This window comes from Phascolarctos cinereus, unplaced genomic scaffold (genome assembly GCF_003287225.1).
Source record: "Phascolarctos cinereus isolate Bilbo 61053 unplaced genomic scaffold, phaCin_HiC Scaffold_4;HRSCAF=312, whole genome shotgun sequence".
Taxonomy (NCBI): Eukaryota; Metazoa; Chordata; class Mammalia; order Diprotodontia; family Phascolarctidae; genus Phascolarctos; species Phascolarctos cinereus.
In genome coordinates this window covers 308008909-308028199 of record NW_027555847.1, presented here as the reverse complement: position 1 = coordinate 308028199, position 19291 = coordinate 308008909, and the positions used below count along the sequence as shown (strand labels likewise).

At 37.0% G+C, this 19291-nt stretch overlaps 1 protein-coding gene across 2 annotated transcripts in view; it reads left to right on the top strand.

Annotated features, from left to right (window-relative positions):
* The window catches only part of VCAN (versican), a 137146-nt gene that overhangs the window by 76771 nt on the left and 41084 nt on the right, over positions 1–19291 (top strand). For both annotated transcript variants that reach the window (XM_021007938.2, XM_021007946.2), the window contains 3 exons: positions 5499–10805; positions 14226–14339; positions 16651–16764. In XM_021007938.2, coding sequence (XP_020863597.1) covers positions 5499–10805; positions 14226–14339; positions 16651–16764 — 5535 coding nt within the window. The remainder of the gene's footprint in view (positions 1–5498; positions 10806–14225; positions 14340–16650; positions 16765–19291) is intronic.

Below are 19291 nucleotides of genomic sequence, written 5' to 3'. Positions count from 1 at the left end.
AAATGGTGTAGTACTAAAAGCACCATCCTGCAAAGATCTGGGTTCTAATTCCAATTTGATGAATTCTTTGTTGTGTGGCCTTGCACACTTTTCTTCGGACGCTTTGAAGAATTAGTTTCTTTGTCTCTAAAATAAAGAGGCTTGATTAGAAGACTTTGAAGGTCCCTTTCAGTCTGAATTCCGTGATTGTTATGGGTGGGCTTAATTTTTTCCTCTGAGGAATAGAAAAATGAGAATTGTCTTCAATATTTGGCTTTAAAAAGTATACTAATATCCTTCTAAGCTAGAACGGGAGAATTAGAAAGATTATGCATATTTTTGTTGGTTTTCTCAATGGGGTCTGTGGTTAAGTCATTCCTTATTCTGGTTGAAAGTGTCCTCAATGAACTTCAGATGTACAGATCATGATATATCTCTTGCAAACGTGGAATTAGAACTGCAATAGAAATGAGTAAATATATACCAAATTTTCTCTTATTATGAATTTCCGTGCTGAAGTTAATTGATGATATTTGGAGTGAGTAATCAAAGACATATTTTTGGTCATAGTCTTGACAAATCATGAATATAATGCCTTTCATATGTTTTTAGGAGAATTGAAAGCAAATCTACTTTATCATTTATCTATCTACTGATGGTAACATTGCAAAAATCCTATATTTAGAGTGGAAGATGCAGAAATAACAAAGGTTACCATAGGTCACAAAGCTCAATGAGGGGTAGAATAATTTAAAAGATTTTGCTCCAACTTGTTCTTCAACATACTTGTGTAGAAAACATGAAACAGTCTGGTATAATCGTGTGCAGCTTCATAGTCATTAGCATTTTGTTTATTTGTTTTTATACTATAATGTTAATTGAATGAAATCTATTTTTTGGCATGATGGTTGATTTCAGGCACAATTATATAGTTAGGGTTTTTTTCTCATCAGTATAAATATCTTCATATAGACAGGGAAGTGATTGACAAAAAGGACTGGCAAGTATTTGTGTGCTCAAAGCTCTTCTGGAGAAGACTTTAGGGAGACATGATAACTGTCTTCAAATATTTGAAGGGTTACCTCATGGAAGAGGGATCATGCTTGTTTTGCTCAGTCCTAGAGGACAGAGCTAGAAAAGCAAAGGGTGGAAGTTGCCAAGTGACAAAATTTGGGCTTGATGTAAGGAATTGCTCAGGAATATAGTAGCTGGCCCCCATACCACCACCACTTGGGGGCATCAAGCAAAGACTAAATTGACTCCTTGAAAGGTGATATCATAGTGGAGATCCTTTTGCAAGTTTGGATTGGATTGGACAGGCTCTGAGGGACTATCAATTCTGAACTCCAAACCTGGGAAGTCATAACTTTTTTTTTTAATGAAAGGAAATTTTGGCGTGATTCATAAGGTCAGTTTTTCTTTTGCTGCCTATCCATATTGCTTTACATAGAACATTAAGTAAAAGGAAAAAAAAAAAGAATGATTCCTTTCTGTGATTGAGAATTCGCTTTCATGACTTCTTTCTTGGTCTCAACCCAGCCATGGTCATCTTCTGAGCTGTATGTTTTGACTTAGATTCGCCTATTGCCTATTAGAGTTCAGGGAAAAGATGATATACCTATTTATTATGTAAGCCCAAGAAAATGTGCTACCACAGATTTAAAATGATTTAGTAGAAAGAGTACTGAACCTGAAGTCAGGAGAGAGCTGGCTGGAATCACACTTCTGCCTATGGACCATAGTCAAACCATTTAATCTCTATGCCTTAGTTTCCTTATCTGTAAAATGTCAGTAAAAATAGCTATGATGCCAAGTATATAGGGTTGGTATGAAGATCGACTGTGGCAGTTTGTGTAAATAGCTTTTCATACTTTAAAACTCTATGCATATTTCAGCTATGATTATTCTTATTTCCCTTATTTGTGAGCCAAAACCAGAATGTGATGATTTTAAAATTCATCCATGCTAAATATAATTTTATATGGTATAAAAGGTACTTATTTTTATAGTATTTAATGGAAAACACTTTTTAGACTATTTATCACACATGAGTATAAAAGGGAAAATGATGTGAACATCCAATTATTTTGGTAGAGTTAAATATAGAAATAAAAATATTTTCAACTACCATTTAACTACAACCAGTTGTGAAAAATGTAAGAACAATTTATTAGTTCATAGGCGTATATCTACTGACCCAAAATGTGAATCATAAAGTTTCTTTTCTAATGTAAGCATTAGTCCACACATATAAAAATTATGGTTTTTAATCGGTGCCTTGTGTTTGACTTGCCACATCGATTGAGCAGAAACCAACCACTGTTAGTTTATTTTTTTTCCTCAGGCAACCAGGTGTTGAACAAACTTGACTGCCATTGCAGTACGCCGGTTTTCCTCTTCATAATCCTTCCTCAAAGTCTTGTGTTTATTATCTACAAAAATGACTTTGCTTCTCCCTTCAATAAATTAGATGTTGTTGAACTCTAATTGAACCCCCAATTTTTAATTATTTTTTTAAAAGATAAATTTATTCAGAGGTCTTTAGACTTTTAGAAGATCAACCCTGTTTTAAATTGTGGATTCCTTGTAATAGAATTTGATAGATTCAACTAGGTTCTAATTTTTAGATGTTTTAATTGGGTGAGGCCATCTCAGGCAAAAGAATTAGATACTGTAGTTTAGAGTTAGCAACTATGGCAGCTACTATGTTTATTACTTTTTTACAGATAAGAAAAATGAGGCTGGGAGTATTAAGTAACTTTCCTTGGTGATTAAATAACTTTCACATAGGAAGTAACTATCTGAGGCAGGATTTGAACTCAGTTCTTCCTGACACCAAGTCCAGTGCTCTGTTTGTCACTCTAATCAGTTATTTCTGGAGCATGAAGCAGTGAAATCCTTCAGTTGGGGGGGGGGCAGAGAGGACCCGAGACACTGGTTCAAAGAAGGGGAAGAAAAGTTAGGGATGTGTAGTGATTGAGGAACTTAGCCAGGCAAACCATCTATGAGCTGAGGCTTCTTTTCCTGAATCTTCTGGTTTTGCTCCCCACCAGTGTAGTCCAGACCTCTTTTTCATCTTTCTCATGGGGCCATCCCCTGAGGCCAGGATGGGAAGGATAACAGGGGACCTAGGATCAATCTGCTCAAGCTTAGCGCTTGGGAATGAGTAAATCCCACCCTTTCTTCCCACTCAGGTACCTAGTATGTCTCATATGGGGTTTAAAGACTAGGGATCATCTGCTATTCACATCTCCAAATCTCATCTTCAAGCCATGAAACTGATGGATGTCTACCAGGGTATTAGGGCCAAGGTAGCCTAGAAGAAGAGGAGACGACTTCACTAGGCCCTAGCGGAGAGGTGGTAATGTCTTGTGGCAGGGTCAGATTTGTGGAAGATGAACAATCAGTGTTGGCAGGCTTTTTCTTCTGCCATCACTTCTGGACCCTTTACTGATACTCCCAATAAAGGAAGCATGGGACAGAGGAAGAGGCACTGGATTTGAAGTTAGGAAGACCCGGTTGAAATCATACATTTACTAAATATTTGGTCAAATCTGTTAACCTCTCTGTCCTTTACTTTCCTTAGATGTAAAATTAAGGAGTTGGATATGATAGCTTGCAGGGGTCATTTTAGCTCTAAATCTATAATCCTATGATCCTCTATGCTCTCAAGGAAAGGGAGGATTTGGTACAAACCCACTAAACACTTGGGGCAAGGCCCTCAATGTCTCATGGTAGTTGTGGCTTCTCAGTTAGACAGAGTTGCAGCTACTACACCACAAGAGCTGCCGTCTTGTTTCCCAGTTTGAGTATTTCGCTTCCCACATATAGCCTGAAATAGACTCCCCACCCCCTCAACCCTCTACTAGTGTGTAGCTGGAAGGGCAGCTTCAACCTGAGAGGAGAGGGGAGATTGTTCTCTGGGTCAGCAGAGAGGGAAGCAGGAAGGGCTCTAGGCAGTGAGGAGGTGTACTGCCAGAACCATTCTGGCTACAAGAAAGGCCGTTTCACCCCATGTTCAATGTCCCATAATACTTTGATAATCTCAGAAATCTCTGGGTAACATTTACTATTTGAAATATGCTTGCAAAATCATTCGGTTGTAATTCCTGAACTTTGTGAAATGGGTTAGATAAATAACTGGAAGTCAGTAAACATCATGATAAGAACTACAATTATTTTTTCCCCCTGCCCAAAATCTATTTTTTAATTTTTTAAAATTTATTAATTTATTTTGATTTATCAACAATCACCTCCATATGCTTTCGAGTTGAAAATTTTTCTCCCCCTTCCTCCCACCACCCTCCCCAAGATGGCGCACAGTCTGACATAGGCTCCATACTTACATTCCTATCAAACATATTTTCACATTAGTGAAGCTGTAAGCAAAAATTAAAACCAATAGGAGGAACCATCAGAAAGACAAAACAAAACTCAACAGAAGGTAAAAATAAGTGATAGCAATCTGACTTCCATAGTTCTTTCTTTAGATGTGGACAGCATTTTCCATCCCGAGGCCTCTGGAGGTGTCTTAGATCCTTGTAATGCTGAGAAGGGTTCAGTTTAACAATATTAGTCATTGCATAATGTGGCTATTATTGTGTACAAAGTCCACTTGGTTCTGCTCACTTCACTCAGCATCAGACCATATAAGTCTTTCCAGTTTTTTCTGAAGTCAGCCTGTTCATCATTTCTTATAGCGCAATAGTATTCCATTACATTAAGAACTACAATTATGATCTTGACTCAGTCTCACTCCATCCCTCAAAAGGCAGAGTAGGTGTTAAAGTTGTAAATACATGGAGAGATTCCCACACCTGTCCCTTCTCTCAGCACTGGAATGCTCCTACACAGGTGGTATGCTTTTAGTCCATAAGGAATGGTTCATGGATAAGTGGTTCTGCCAGATGTGAACCCATTGCTTCTGAATTCACTGGTAGAACTTGTTGATGTCCAAATTTTCTCTTTGATAGCTTCTGGTTGTTGGGCGTTTAACTTTCTTAGAGTAAGTCATCTGTGTATGGATAATATTTTCTTTCCATGTGTGTTTTCCTGGTGTTGCCCTATTTTAAAAGAGAATAAGATAGCCATTTAATTTAGCTCTAGAAAATAGTCTTACTTGTGATTGTTTTCTAACAAGAGAAGGTAGAGTTGATTGTTGTGTATTTTTAGTTTAGGTTATGTAATGTCTGACTTCAAATTTTATTTTTAAAAGAATTAATCATGCTAGTGAAACATAGATTGGTCCATTGAAAATGTTATTTATTCATAGTTGCCATGATCTAGAAGCTGTTATTATCAAACTAGAACTGAACTTGTTTTTCTTCTGGCTGACACAAAAGGAAAACTATTGAAGACCAAGACCAACATATGTTCAATGGTAACTAGACTTGATCTGAAATTATTTGGTTTTGAATTCTTTCTTTTCTTTTTTTTGTGATCAATGCTAGCCATGTTCACTGTAGTGCACTGCCATCTCTTCTATGTAAGTATTGTGAAAAACTCTTTGTTTTTTTCAGGTCGAATGAGTGATTTGAGTATAATTGGTCATCCAATAGATTCAAACTCAAAAGAAGATGAACCTTGCAGTGAAGAAACTGATGATCAGTCTGACTTTCTTACACTTTTACCTGAAATCATTGAACTAGAACCCTATTTTGTAGACGAAGAAGATGATGACTGTGACAATTCTACTGAGGTGACAACAACTGAGGTGACCACGACCCCATCTGTGAAGTATATAAATGGAAAACATCTTGTCACTACTGTTCCCAAAGACCCAGAAACTGCAGAAGCCAGGAGGGGACAGTTTGAAAGCGTTGCACCCTCTCCAAATTTTTCTCATGGCAGTGAAACTAACCATTTTGAATTGTCTGAAATGGAGTCTTCTACTGTATTGCAACCAAGTGAATCCAAAGAAACTCTTGAGTCTTTTGAAATTACATGGAAGCCAGACACATATCCTGAAACCCCAGAACCTTTTTCAGGTGGTGAGTCAGATGTTTTTCCTACTGACCCACAGAGTGGGGCAACTGCTTTACGTAGGAGAGGGTCATTGGAAGTGACTGAGTCAGTGTTGCAGAATGGTCTTGAACTTCTCAACCATTCACATGAAAACAATGAAACAACACCTTCATTTCCTGAAGAGTCTTCAGGGGATGCTCTTGTTCACCAGGAGATTCAGGGAGCAGACTTTGCAGGGACTACAGAAGTGGCTTTAAAAGAAGTGGTTGAACATGATTCTATGGTCACATCTGCTCCAATGACTGTTCCTGATTCAGTACCAGTAGACATCTTACCAGAAGAGAGATCATCTGTTCTTACAGGACATCAGCAGGCTGACCCAATCTCCACAGCAGAAAGCTGGGAAGACACAAGCTCTGGGTACACTGTTGAGTTTTTAGGAAATCGTCCTTTTGGTTCCATTCCAGAAGGTTCTGGATTTGTAGAAGAAGATAGTAATAAAACTTCCACAGTGGTCAGCCTATTACAGCATACACCCACAGCTGAGATGCCATTAAAAAGTGTTCCCTTAGATGCCAGTAAGGCCATTCCCACAGAAAGTATTTTTGGTGTTTCTACAAGTGCCAATTATCCAGTTTGGGAAGAAAGTTCTGTAGAAATACTGACTACCAAATTTGAAAGTCAAACTCAGGTTCCCAAATCAACATCAGCATCGTCAACAAACAGCATTAGCACATCTGCTGATGACAAGAATCTAGATGGTGAAAGGGAGAGCACAATTGTTCTGGCTACATCTGCGGAAGAATCATCCACACAGCCCACAGGGGAGCAGTTAATTTTCACTTCTGAATCAAGCAATCCTGATGAATCTAAGTCTACAAATCCTGATTCTACTACCATTGAAAACAGATCCACAGAGTTCGAGAGGGATGTAGTTAAATCTGACCCTATGCCCACAGAATCCCTGTTCTCAAAGAAGTCTGAGGAAGAATATAAAGATAAGAGTAGCACCATTCAAAACAAAGTTCCAGAAAGTTCTACTCCCGTGGGAGTTAGCTCTGGTGCCTTCTTTCTTGAGGAAGGTTCTGGAGAAATTGGTTCTGCCATGGAACCTACAACTGAACCTTTATTTTCATTAATTTTGAAGGTGACAAAAGGTAATGAAGTACAAACTGAATATGAAGCAAAGGCAATGCCTGGCACTCTACCATCCCATGTAGCACATGCTGTGACTTTTGAGCCAACGGATTCATTTCCAAATTCTGTCACAGATGTATCAGATGTTGGAACTGTAAGTCAAGTGGCCAGGGGAAATTTAAGCACAGAGAAGTCACAAGAACCAAATTTTGGCACAGAAGTAAGTGACATCCCCACAGACTTTCCTTTAAAAGAAGTTGTGACTCCTGAATCTAGAAACTATTCAATGGCAACTCATCTTATAACTGAAGAGGAAACAACTGTAGTAGAGGGTTCTGGGGAAAAAACGTTCATGGAGTCTGAAATAATAATACCTTTTGCGACAACTACTTTAGCTAGCTTACAGTCAGGAACTGATTCTGAAGGGCCTGGGAGCACAATGTTTAGCTTTCCAGCCCACCTTCCAGGAAAATTCCCATTTATGAATGAGGGCTCAGGAGAAGAACCAACTAAAACGAACAGTTCTATTGACCACATACCTTCAAGTACCACAGAAAAAGCTTTCAGTACTGATTTCCCATTTGCTTACTCAGGTTCTGGAGATGTGGACTTTATCACCCAATCTGAAGTAGGACATAGTCCCTTCCCACAGTTAGTTCCTGAAGGTACTGAAGCACCAGTAAGGAAAGCTGAAGAAGAGGTTAACAGTACAGTCTCTATGACTTATTCTCTCACTGTGCCACCTGTCAATTTAGCAGTAAGTGCCGGGCATGAAGTCAACACAGGTGGATTAGGAATTGAAAGTAAAGTATCCATAGAAGAAAAGATGGCAGGACAAAAACCTTTTGAATCAGAAAAAAGCACCATTGCAACAAGAGTAATTTCTGATACAGAACTATTTGCTGAAAGTGAACCAAAAACCACAGACTACTCCATTATAAAAACCAAGGAGACTTTTATTGGAAGCAAGGAACCAAGGCCCACAGAACGAGACATTTCTTTTGTTAGCACAATTATTCCAGATTTAGAAGAGAAGGCTTCGGGTATCTTTGTTCCTCTTCCAGAGGCTACCAAAGAATCACCCTCTTCCTTTGATGGTATCCCAGTGACTGAATCCCAAATATCTGAAGATGCAAGTACAGAGCAAGTAATCAAAGAGGAAGAAAATACAGAACAAAGTATTTTCCTCGCTGAAAATGATCATATAAAAAACAACAGTGACGAAGGTCCAAGGCCAACTGTTCAAGAGTTCCATACTGAGGCAGTATTTTCTGGAGAGGGGTCAGGGGATGAAGTTTTTCCTAGTCAGTCTACACTTCCATTCAGTTTCAGTGGAACAGAAGAAAACACCAGTATTTTAACTCCTGACACACATCAGCGTGAAAGTTCAGAACCAAGTTTAGAACCTGAAAAAACTGAAGAGCATGAAAAAGAGCTCAGTGGAACACATGAAGAAGTTAGATATCATGGTTCTCAAATAGATAATGCCTCAGAAATAAGTCATACAGTACCCAATACATTATTATTTGAAAGTTCTAGGGAAAATGGTGATGAAGAACCTATCTTGTCACCAGTCACTCACTCCTTACAAATGGAAGATTCTGAAAACCAGTCTTTTGGTGGGGTAGAAGAAACTCAGACCCCTAAGCAACAAACCATCACTGAAAAATTATCTCAAGAGAATTCTTCCCAGTCAGAAACTAGAGGAGTAACTTCTTCTACTATACTTTTCACTAAACCTTCTAGTCTTGAAACTGCTAAAGTATTTGGAACTTCAGCACCCCAGATTCCTGATCAGTCTTATGAAAATTCTGGGGAAGGATCTGGGTGGTTATATGGGGAAGACTCAGTTCATGCTAGCAAGATCACTCAGACAACAGTAGCAGTCCCCACAGTGCTTCCAAATAGCCATGAGGGAGCATATTCTGAATTTCCAAGTATAGAAGCTTTGGCTACAAATGAATTGCCAACAAGGGCATTACCAGCTAATACAGAGCAAAATAAAAGTTCCCAAAACTTACCTGTCACCCAGCCTAATCTAATGACATTTGAGAGTTCCACAATCCACTCCCCAGATGGTTCCAAGGAGTTTGAAGACATCACATTGACACCTGAAACAAGAAAATTTACAGAAAACATTATTTTAGATCTTGACAAAGAAGACAGTGATTTAATATTACCCACTACCAAGAGCACAACTTTTGAAGTATTACCTGAAATTACATCTGATAAAAACACTATCATAGATATAGATCACACTAAAACAATGTATGAAGACATATTAAGAATACAAACAGAAACCGATCCGGAGCTACAATCAGTCCCACATAGCAGTAATGAAGAAAATGTGCAAGTTGAAGAGAAAGAAGATGTGGCTTTTAATCTTTCTTTTACTGAAGAAAAAACAGAGGGATCAGGTGATAATCTTTGGGCTGGCCCCACTCAGGCAATAAGCAATGAATCAGCAGCTTCTGAAGATGGAATCAGATTAAGTCAGAACTATGTCTCAAAGAACGGCATACACCTCACAACTGGAATCCCCATTTCTAGCATGACAGCTGAATTAGGTGTTTTACTCCCCACAGCATCATCTTTGGCCATTCCTAGTACGTCTCCTACAACCAGTCAAGACATAAAAGGACCGCAATTTGAAGCAAAATATGTTGCTACTGAAAGTACCCTGGATGATCTCTTTGAATCAAGCACATTGTCAGATGGACAACCAATTGCTGATCAAAGTGAAGAAATCTCCACTTTGAGTTATTTGGAAGGGACACAGTCTGAGGATTATGGGAAGAAATTCATGAATCCTTCTTTCAAGCCAGAGTTATCTTCTGGGGCAGAAGAGGAATTGTTCAATGACACAGTAGATGGAAATATTGCTACCATCAAATTTATTTCTCAGAGTTTGACTGAAACTCCCAAGGTGATTGAAGGATCAAATCCCCCAGAGTACCTTGAAACAACATCAGATTCAGCATCTGGAGCAACTGTCCACTTAGTTAATAGTGCATCTGAATACCCTAAAGTAATTGTCCCAAGTTCTGCCTCAACTACAGATTCAGATGCATACCGAATTTCACCTGAGCAGACATTTAAAGAAGTTAATTCAATTGCTGAAGCAACTTTCAAGCCACCAGTTGAAGTATCATCTCACAGAATTGATTTTCCGTTTTTGACTTCCCCTGCTACTGGGTTAACAGTAGAGGAGACAGAAACATCTGCCACAGAGGTTTTAATTGCTGAGGAAGAAACTAAGGCTCCTGAATATTCCCAAATCTTTACTGATCCGATATTTTCTGGAGAAACAACTAACACACCTCCAGGTATTAACTTACCCAAAGGTGGGACATCTTTAGAAGCTACAGGTGAAAGTAATTTAGAAGATGCTTTGCAGGGAGTGCTTTCTGTTCCCACTCCTGCCAGCAATGGTTTTGTGGGAGGTGTACTAGTTCAATCTGGCCCACAGGCCACTGAAAACCCAACTACACCCTTCGCTTCCATAGAAATAAACACTGAAACCCAATCAGTTGACAATGGAGTAGCAAACAACCAAATACCTGTGAGAACTCCTGATTCTGATGATCAGGCAATGATAAGCACTGAGGAATTAAATACTGAGCATATAACTTCATCATTTCTCCTTCCGGAAACTTCTAATGGAACGGATTTCCTGATTGGCACTAATGAAGATTCAGTGGAAGGCACAGCCGTATATTTATCAGGTAAGATCACAACACTTGTAGATTTGTTCCAAAAAACCTAGGAACATTCATTTTGATCCAATAACATACATATATATGTCTATGTGTATATTTTCCTCATAATATTGAAATACTGTAGTTTTAAAGATGAAGGATGTGTGTTTCTTATGCTAGTTCAGGTCATGATTCATAATGAAATGTAGTGAAAGTAATGCTATCACCTAAATTTGGGCAATAAAAATAAAAGGCTTTATAAAACATAGATGAGAATTCCATAATAACAGTAATTCACAGAATTCAACTGGTTTTCATTCTCAACTAAAAACCCCTTTATTTTATATGTTGTAATTACACATTCATTTTAAAGGTGGAGAAATATTTCCTGTCATTTTATTTCCTATTGTAGATTCTACTGTGGAACCATCTTATCTTGAATAAAATTATGTTTTTCACGATGGCTACCTAGATACCATGGGAAATCACTCAGTTTCTACATTGCAGACTCCAGCTTTAATGGGCTCTGCTTTATAGCTGTTGTGTGTATTGAAGTTGTTTGTTAAAAGTTTCTAGGTCATGTTTTTCCTTAGAGATACATATGTGAAAAAAAATCACCAAAACAATAAGTACCGCCCATTACTGTATTAAAAGAAGGCTTAATACTTATTAAACCATAGATAATCATGGTGTCCACAATGTCAAATTTAGGTTCTCGTGAGTAATGGACAAACCGAACATTAGTTCACTAATTAGTTCACTAACAAACAAATGAACGAAACAACTATTCACATGATCAGGTGATTTGCATTTTGAGGATTATATATATATATATGTATATATATATATATGTGTGGTGTGTGTGTGTGTATATATATATACATATATAATATATATATAATATATATATATATTTCTAATACTTATCAGTAAAGGTAGTTATTTAAATAATGATGGCAGAACAGAGTATTATCTCCAGTTGTAATTGGCATATTAGAAGAACAATCTAATATTCTTCCAGAGTAACACCTGTAAACACAGTGTTCCTTTGAAATAAATATTAACACTGATTGCTCTAGTCAAGTTTACTTATCTGATGATTTTTCAGTAGTGTTATATTGTCTTTTGTACATTCTGATTGTTCTAATAAATGATATTGCCTTTTAAGTATGACCTTGAAAATCAGACTTATTATTTGCTTCATTCAGAGGGAAACTTTTTTTTTTTTATTAAATAGTTTTATAGGCAGTGTGGCATAATGAATAGAGAGCTGTCTTTGGAGTCAGGAAGAGCTACTTTCAAGTTCAGCCTCTAAGACATGCTGGCTGTGTGACCTTGGACAAATCCCACTCCTCAATGCCCCAGGGAGCTTGCCAAGACTGTTCATTTTAAAACAGTTGCTATTTGCATTGGTAGAGGGAATTTACTCACTGGAAATTCCTTACACCAATGAAATCACAGGTCCAAGAGCAAAAACAGAAGCCTAAAAATTTCTTATAATATTCTGTGAATAAATTAGATCAAAGATAGTTGAATGTTGCATTTTATTTTCTTTTGGTTATGACTAATAATTCGCCATCAAATAATTCAGTTGACTAGTACTGATTTCCTTCTATTTGACTAGAATTAGAATTTAAGTTAGAGAAAAAGATCAAGATATAAACAATAGGAGCAGAGCTTTATAAATGATTATGCTTGATATGATGAGAAAGTATTTTTGCTTTACAAATAGGTTAAGTTATTCATTCCACAACATTTACCAAGGATTAGAGGCTAAGTCTATATGGCACCAAAATAGCTTATCATCTTGATCTATTGAGTTTTTTAAAAATAGGTTTAATTGATTCTTAGACTGAATTGGCTAGCTGAGCTCATGCAAAATAGACTTTGTAGGCTAATATTTCTTAAGATAAACTTTTGTCCTTGACCTGAGCTTCACCTGCTTCACCTTCGAAGAAAGGCACTCATCCCTGCTGAATCTTAGACCGCACATTCCATCACCCAGCCTCAAACTGTGAGCCTGGCCTTTATGGCCCTGTTTTCCCCCTTGAGTCTGCAGAAATGCAGAGATAAATGGAACAGACAAGGTCTAAATGGGATTTTAAAAAGTTCTAGGGAATGTAAAACAAAGAATCTCAGTAAAACTAGAGTAATTTAGGAAAAGTTCAAGTATGCCTCTCAATAAATCTTATGACCCCCAAATAATGCAATGTCTCTTAATTTCCCCCCGGGTTTCTGAATGTAATTAACACTCAGAAAGTTTGAGTTTAGTTTTGACCAATTTTCCTTTGTGGATATGGCTTAGTGTCATCTATAGTGGTGTTTTTTCAATCCTAATGTATTCCTTTCTTTACAGCTTTACAAATATTTTAACCTTTTCATTTCAGGTACAATTACTCCAGCATTTTCAAATTGATAAATACTTGGATTATATTTTTATTTCATATGTATTGGCTTATTATTTAAATATTTTCAGCAACTATTGCATCTCCTATCTAGACACGTGAACATTTTGAACTTAAATAGCTGTGGTGAAGTACATACAAGTCCACACTAAAAATAAATCTAAGTTACTAAAATAAACTGTTTGCCCAATTATTTTAACCGAACAAAATGTATGGTTAAAGTGTAGTAAAAGCTGATGGTCTTTAGAAAAGATGTCTCTTCATAAGTACCCATTTGGTTCTGTGTTTTATCTATCTGCTAAAAGTTGAATTCTGGGCAACGTATGTCAATCATGTTTTGTTTTGCTTTTAAGTGAGGAAGATATTGTATTTATAATTTGAAAAGTTGAGGTTTCATTTTTAGGTGAGGTTTTTGTATTTTGGTTTAATCACCTGCATTAGAGTTTAATCCATATGTTGCTTTTCTTCAAGTATAGTTTAAAGGAATACATTTGGAACGTGTTTTGGGAAAAGCATATTAATGTAGCAGAAGAGACTTTCGAAGTGCACACTTTTGAAGAAATACAGTTTCTGGGCATTAAGTGGTAAAAGGCAATAATAATTCAAATGATGGTAACAAGCCAATCTGCTAAAAAGAATGCATGTTCTGTGTACCCAGCCATTCCACATGAACTAACCCTGTTTAAAAGAATACATTTCCATTCACTGTGCACATGTTTAATCGTTTTTGACTAAAATCAATTGCCATATCATGCCGACTAAATCTGCCATAGACTACTTCAGTTTCCAGAGATAGTGCAAAATTTAATTTAAAATAATAGTGAAAAAATTATTTAGAAAATTTATTATAATTTGTAACAAATACAAAATTGTAAAAAAAAAAACCACTCCAGAAAGTAACATTACTTGTGCAGTATCTCCTAATTGCTATCACAAAATTTATATTATTTTAGGAATATTGTGATATTTGAATGCTAAAAAATGTAAATATATCAAGGATAAGACTAATTATTTATTTGTCTTCCTCCCCTGAACACCATAGGGCGTGATCTCTGCAAAACTAACCCATGCCTTAATGGAGGCACTTGTTATACCAGAGATACTACTTATGTATGCACCTGTGTACCAGGATACAGTGGTGACCAGTGTGAATTTGGTAAGATGCCATTGGCTACAAGTATTTTCCTAAAACCAGACACAAGTCGGCATTTAATATTAGGATTTCTGAGAACCAGAGATCATAATATATAGAGGTCATATTTATACTAGCAAAGTAAAGTACAGAAGTTGGGCCATAATTTCATAACTGGTACAACATCACTTTTGTGTGTATTTACTTGAATTATGGTAGAATTGTTCAAATATTTCACTTTGCTAGTGAAGATTAAACCATGGTGTTGATTAAATAAAATATTTTTACGTGTATTTTACACATAGGTATTTTTCAGATTCATTTATGTGCCAGCAAATCATGAGTTATACTTTTCCCCCCTCAAAATACCATATTAAAATGATACTTTGATCAGGATCATATGTTTCAAACTTGTAAAGAAGGAGTGAGGAGACTCTTGCTCTTTCCTGAGGTCCTGTCCAGGTATATACAAAGAGAAAAACCATTTGTTTTCCTTTGGAACTTTTGTCTTAGGTGTAAAAATCCCAGGAGGTATTCCCTACCCTCCTCCACCTCACTTTCTCTCTTTTTTTTGGCTAGGCAATGGGGTTAAGTGACTTGCCCAGGGTCACACAGCTAGTAAATGTTACGTATCTAAGGTTGGATTTGAACTCAGGTCCTTCTAACTCCAGGGCCAGTGCTCTATCCACTGTGCTACCTAGCTGCCCCTACCTTACTTTCTCTTTAAAGAGTTCAGAGACCCATGGAGTTTGGCAATACTATATTCCTCCATTAGCCCCTCTAAGAATTAGCCCACAGTATATTATTCAGCTTGTATCACTGCAAAGTAGTTTTCATCTTGTTGGCTGTTTCATTCTTAATTGATCTCACTGATACCCTATACAGCCCCCAACTTTGTTTGGGGACCATTGAGAACAAGATTGTGGTGGGGATTGAAAAGGTATTATTCTGAGGGCAGAGAATTGTTTTCTTTCTTTTTTAATGACATTTTTAATGGGGTTAATCATATTTATAGAGTTAAAAAGAAATCCAATTTCTAACTCATAAAATTCTGAAGAATGGTTAGAAAGAATCTCATGGCTGAAGATTAAAAGCGTGCTGAGATTGTCTTCTACTATCATGTGGTATATAGTTAAAAAAGTGATTCTTTTTTTGTATTTTGAATTGTGTCTATAAAATATGATGTCTCTTAAGAAAGGGATATTCTCATTCTAATTCATTTTTATACAAAGATGCATTGCATTTTGTAAAAGAAATAAATCAATGCCTATATAGAGACATACAGACATATATGGAAAAAAGCATATTGACAGGTTTAGTTTGAAGTTATGTTAAATAAGAGAAATTTAAAGTTTTAACAGATTTTTTTTAACTTTAGGCTGTCGTATTTATATTCATTACTGAAACTATTACTTTGGGGTGATTTTTTAAAAAATGTATGAAAGTTTTTGTAGTTATTTCAGCCATCTTAAAAGACATTAATTTGACCCTAAAATATCCAGATGCAGTAATTAGCAAAACAAACAAATCTAACCTAAAGATAAACTGACTTGACATGTGTTGGTTCTATCAATCCATCTAGATATAGCCTCCACTTCAAATTTAGAATACTCAACATATATTCATTAAGAAACAGCCATGGTAATATTCATGAAGTCAATAATGATTGTCTATTAAAAATAAGAATGGATGCTAGTAAGTGGTTGTATATGTTGAGAGGAGAAGTTTGAAAACAAAGAGAAAGGCATAGACCTAAAATTTAGTTTTGAAAAGAGCAGCCTAATGATTAGAAAGTCAGTATAGAATTGTGATGAAATTTTTGACATCTTATTTTTGCTATTCATTGAAGGATAGTAATGCGCTTCCTTGGAGATTCGCGCGCGTACACACACACACACACACACACACACACACACACATCCTTACATGTCCCATGGAGGTTAGGGCCAAGGATATAAATTATACATAAAATACATATTCAAATTATACTTTGAATAGATGGCATATTTAACTCTGGATCCTTAAGTAACTATTTCATAGAAGATACCTGAAGCCTTTGTTACTTGCTAGATAAAGAGATTCCTCACCAGAAAAGGGCCTTCATATATTCATGGGCTCCCTACAATGCAGGTTCTTTATGGTAACTGATTCTCAGTTAAGAATCAGACTGCAAGTCAATTAGTGCTCAGACGACTCACCAAGGAAGAAGTGGATTCTACTCTCCGGTATTTAATGATCTCCTTTCTAACTAAATAGAAATGATTTTTGCCAGCTCCCCTGCTCAGTACCCCATTTTGTAAATGTGCTCTTGAGGGCTTATGTGATTTTCCTGTAGATTTTGATGAGTGCCAGTCCAATCCCTGCCGGAACGGAGCCACCTGTGTTGATGGTTTCAATACATTCACATGTCTCTGCCTTCCAAGCTATGTTGGTGCTCTTTGTGAACAAGGTAAGTCCTACTACAGTGTTTTAATAATGATCATTTTCATTATTACATTTTAAAGTTTTGTTATGTTATATTAGAAGAAAGTGAGTATTTTCGGCAATATTACCCTTATTTCACATACTCTTTTCAATAATAAAATCACAGGTCATCAGAGTACCTCAGTTTCCTCGTTTGCTGTGGTACCACATGACCTATGTTAATCAATAATCAATCAATATTTATTAAGCACCTATTATGTGTCAGGCGCTGTGTATTCTTTTCTTCCATCAGCAATCCCCAGATGTTAGCATGGTTTTTTGCTGCTCTCACCTCTTCTTTATCAACTATATTCCCCACCAATACCCCTGTGTGCCTATGAGAGAGGATATTGACATTTCTCTTTCTCCCTTACCTTACTCACTGTGAGTAACATATAATCTCCTTTCAGGTATCTTAAAGATTTTCAGTAAAGTATGCACCACACAAAAACATACAAGGAGATTATGATAATTTTTCAAATGTGGAGGGAGGAATTTATAAGTTCCAAAGATCTTATTAATTTTGAATCTCTATGTAAACTATAGAAGGCAAGCCCCTCATGTCACCCCCTATACTCAATAAACTTTAATAGCTCCCTATTGCTTCCAGGACCAAATATATAATGCTCTGTTTGGAGCTCAAAGCCCTACACTACCTAATCCTCTTCTACCTTTCCAGTCTTCTTACACCTTACTCCTTGACATGTATTTTTTAATTCAGTGACACTGGCCTCCTGGCTGTTCCATGAACAAGACACTTCATCTCTTGGCTCCAAACATTTGCTCTGGATCTCCCCAATGCCCAAGATACTCTCTTTCCTCTGTTCCATCTACTGACCTTTCTGGCTTACTTTAATTCTCAGCTAAAATCCCCTTACTCACTAGAAGCCATCCCTAATCTTTCTTAATTGTAGTGCCTTCCCTTTGTTAATTAGTTCCTATTGATTGTGTATATAGCTTGCTTTATGTGTATTTGTTGGCATGTCTCTCCTTATTAGATTGAGGGTTCCTTGAGGGCAGGGACAATCTTTTGCACAGTACCTGGCACATAGTAGGCCCTTAATAAATGTTTGATTGTTTGATTCCTTAGTTCCCTCTTCCTTTCTGACAAATACCCTCCTCCTGACGTCCAGCCTACTCCTCTCTGGGCTGAAGTTTCCTTTCCTTGCTGGGAAAATAGTGCCAAGTGTTTTATTTTAATTTTTTTTTTTTGTCTTGGCAGATTTAGTTTGATAGGACTGTTACATGTCTAAGCTTTTCTAGCCAAGTCTTCCTTAACCCTTGTTCTGGATGTAAAGGCCATTGTCTGTGATGGGTACATCCTTTTCTTCCCTTAACCCCCTGCCTAATAAGGGATCATGCCACACTTCTGCATAACACTTGGTTTACAGCAAAGTCCTTCATGTACAACTCTCTGGCTAAGAACATTCAGTTTTTGTTTTGTTGTTGTTTTTACCTAGGTGAGAAAGACTTGACTTTAATTGTTTTCTCAAGATTTCTCCCTTTGGCTACAATTATTTTCTCATGATTTCTCCGCTTGAGCTTTTTAGCCAGTCCTTAATCTTGTAGTCATACCATCTCCTATAGATCTTGATGTTCTAGCCCTGGAAATTCTCTTTCTCTACCCTCGGACCCTCTCTCTCTCTCGGTCTCTATGCCTCTCTGTCTCTTTCTATCTCTGTCTCCGTTTCTGTATCTCTGTCTCTCTCTCTTTCAGTGAGTCACCTGAGGCAAATCTAGATGATAATGGCTTGTCCTGCCCTTTGTGGTGAAGTTGTCCTAATATGAAGTCTTCCTTCTCTCTGGAGGCTGTGTGCTTCAGGAACACACTAGGCCTCATTTCCTTATTGTGTTTGATCTCATTCTGTCAACTTGGTTTCCCTACGTTCTTCTTAGACTGAATTTCCTTTCTTCTTTTCCAGAGACCTTATGTGGATCTCTCTTTGCTTTCATCTAGCTGGTAGAAATGAAATGATTGACATTCCCCTTGGGGCCCATAAACTGTGGACACCTGTTCCTGGCCCAGCTGTTAGCTCCAACCATTTTGCTGCTCTAACATTGCCAAGTTATGGATAATCTTCAGCTGCCTAGAACAATGACTTACTAGAATCTAGGTTCACTACTGAAAACAAAATAAAACAAAACAAGCCCCTAAATTTCATAGTGCCTGTCACATAGTACATGCATGATAAATGGTCACTTATTGATTGATGATAAATGAAGATGACATACTAACCAAAATAATACTAAATAGCTAGCATTTACACGGCACTTAAAGATTTGTGAAGTGCTATACATATTATCATCTCATTTGATACAACAGCCCTATGAGTTGCTAGTATTATCTTCATTTTACAAATGAAGAAACTGAGGATGAGAAAGGTTAAGTAACTTGTGCAGAGTCACACAGCTAATAAATGTCTGGGGCAGGATATGAACTCAATTCTTCCTGACTCAGGATCTAGCAACCTTACCCAGTGTACCACCTGGCTCCCTAATAGCGGTTTACAAAA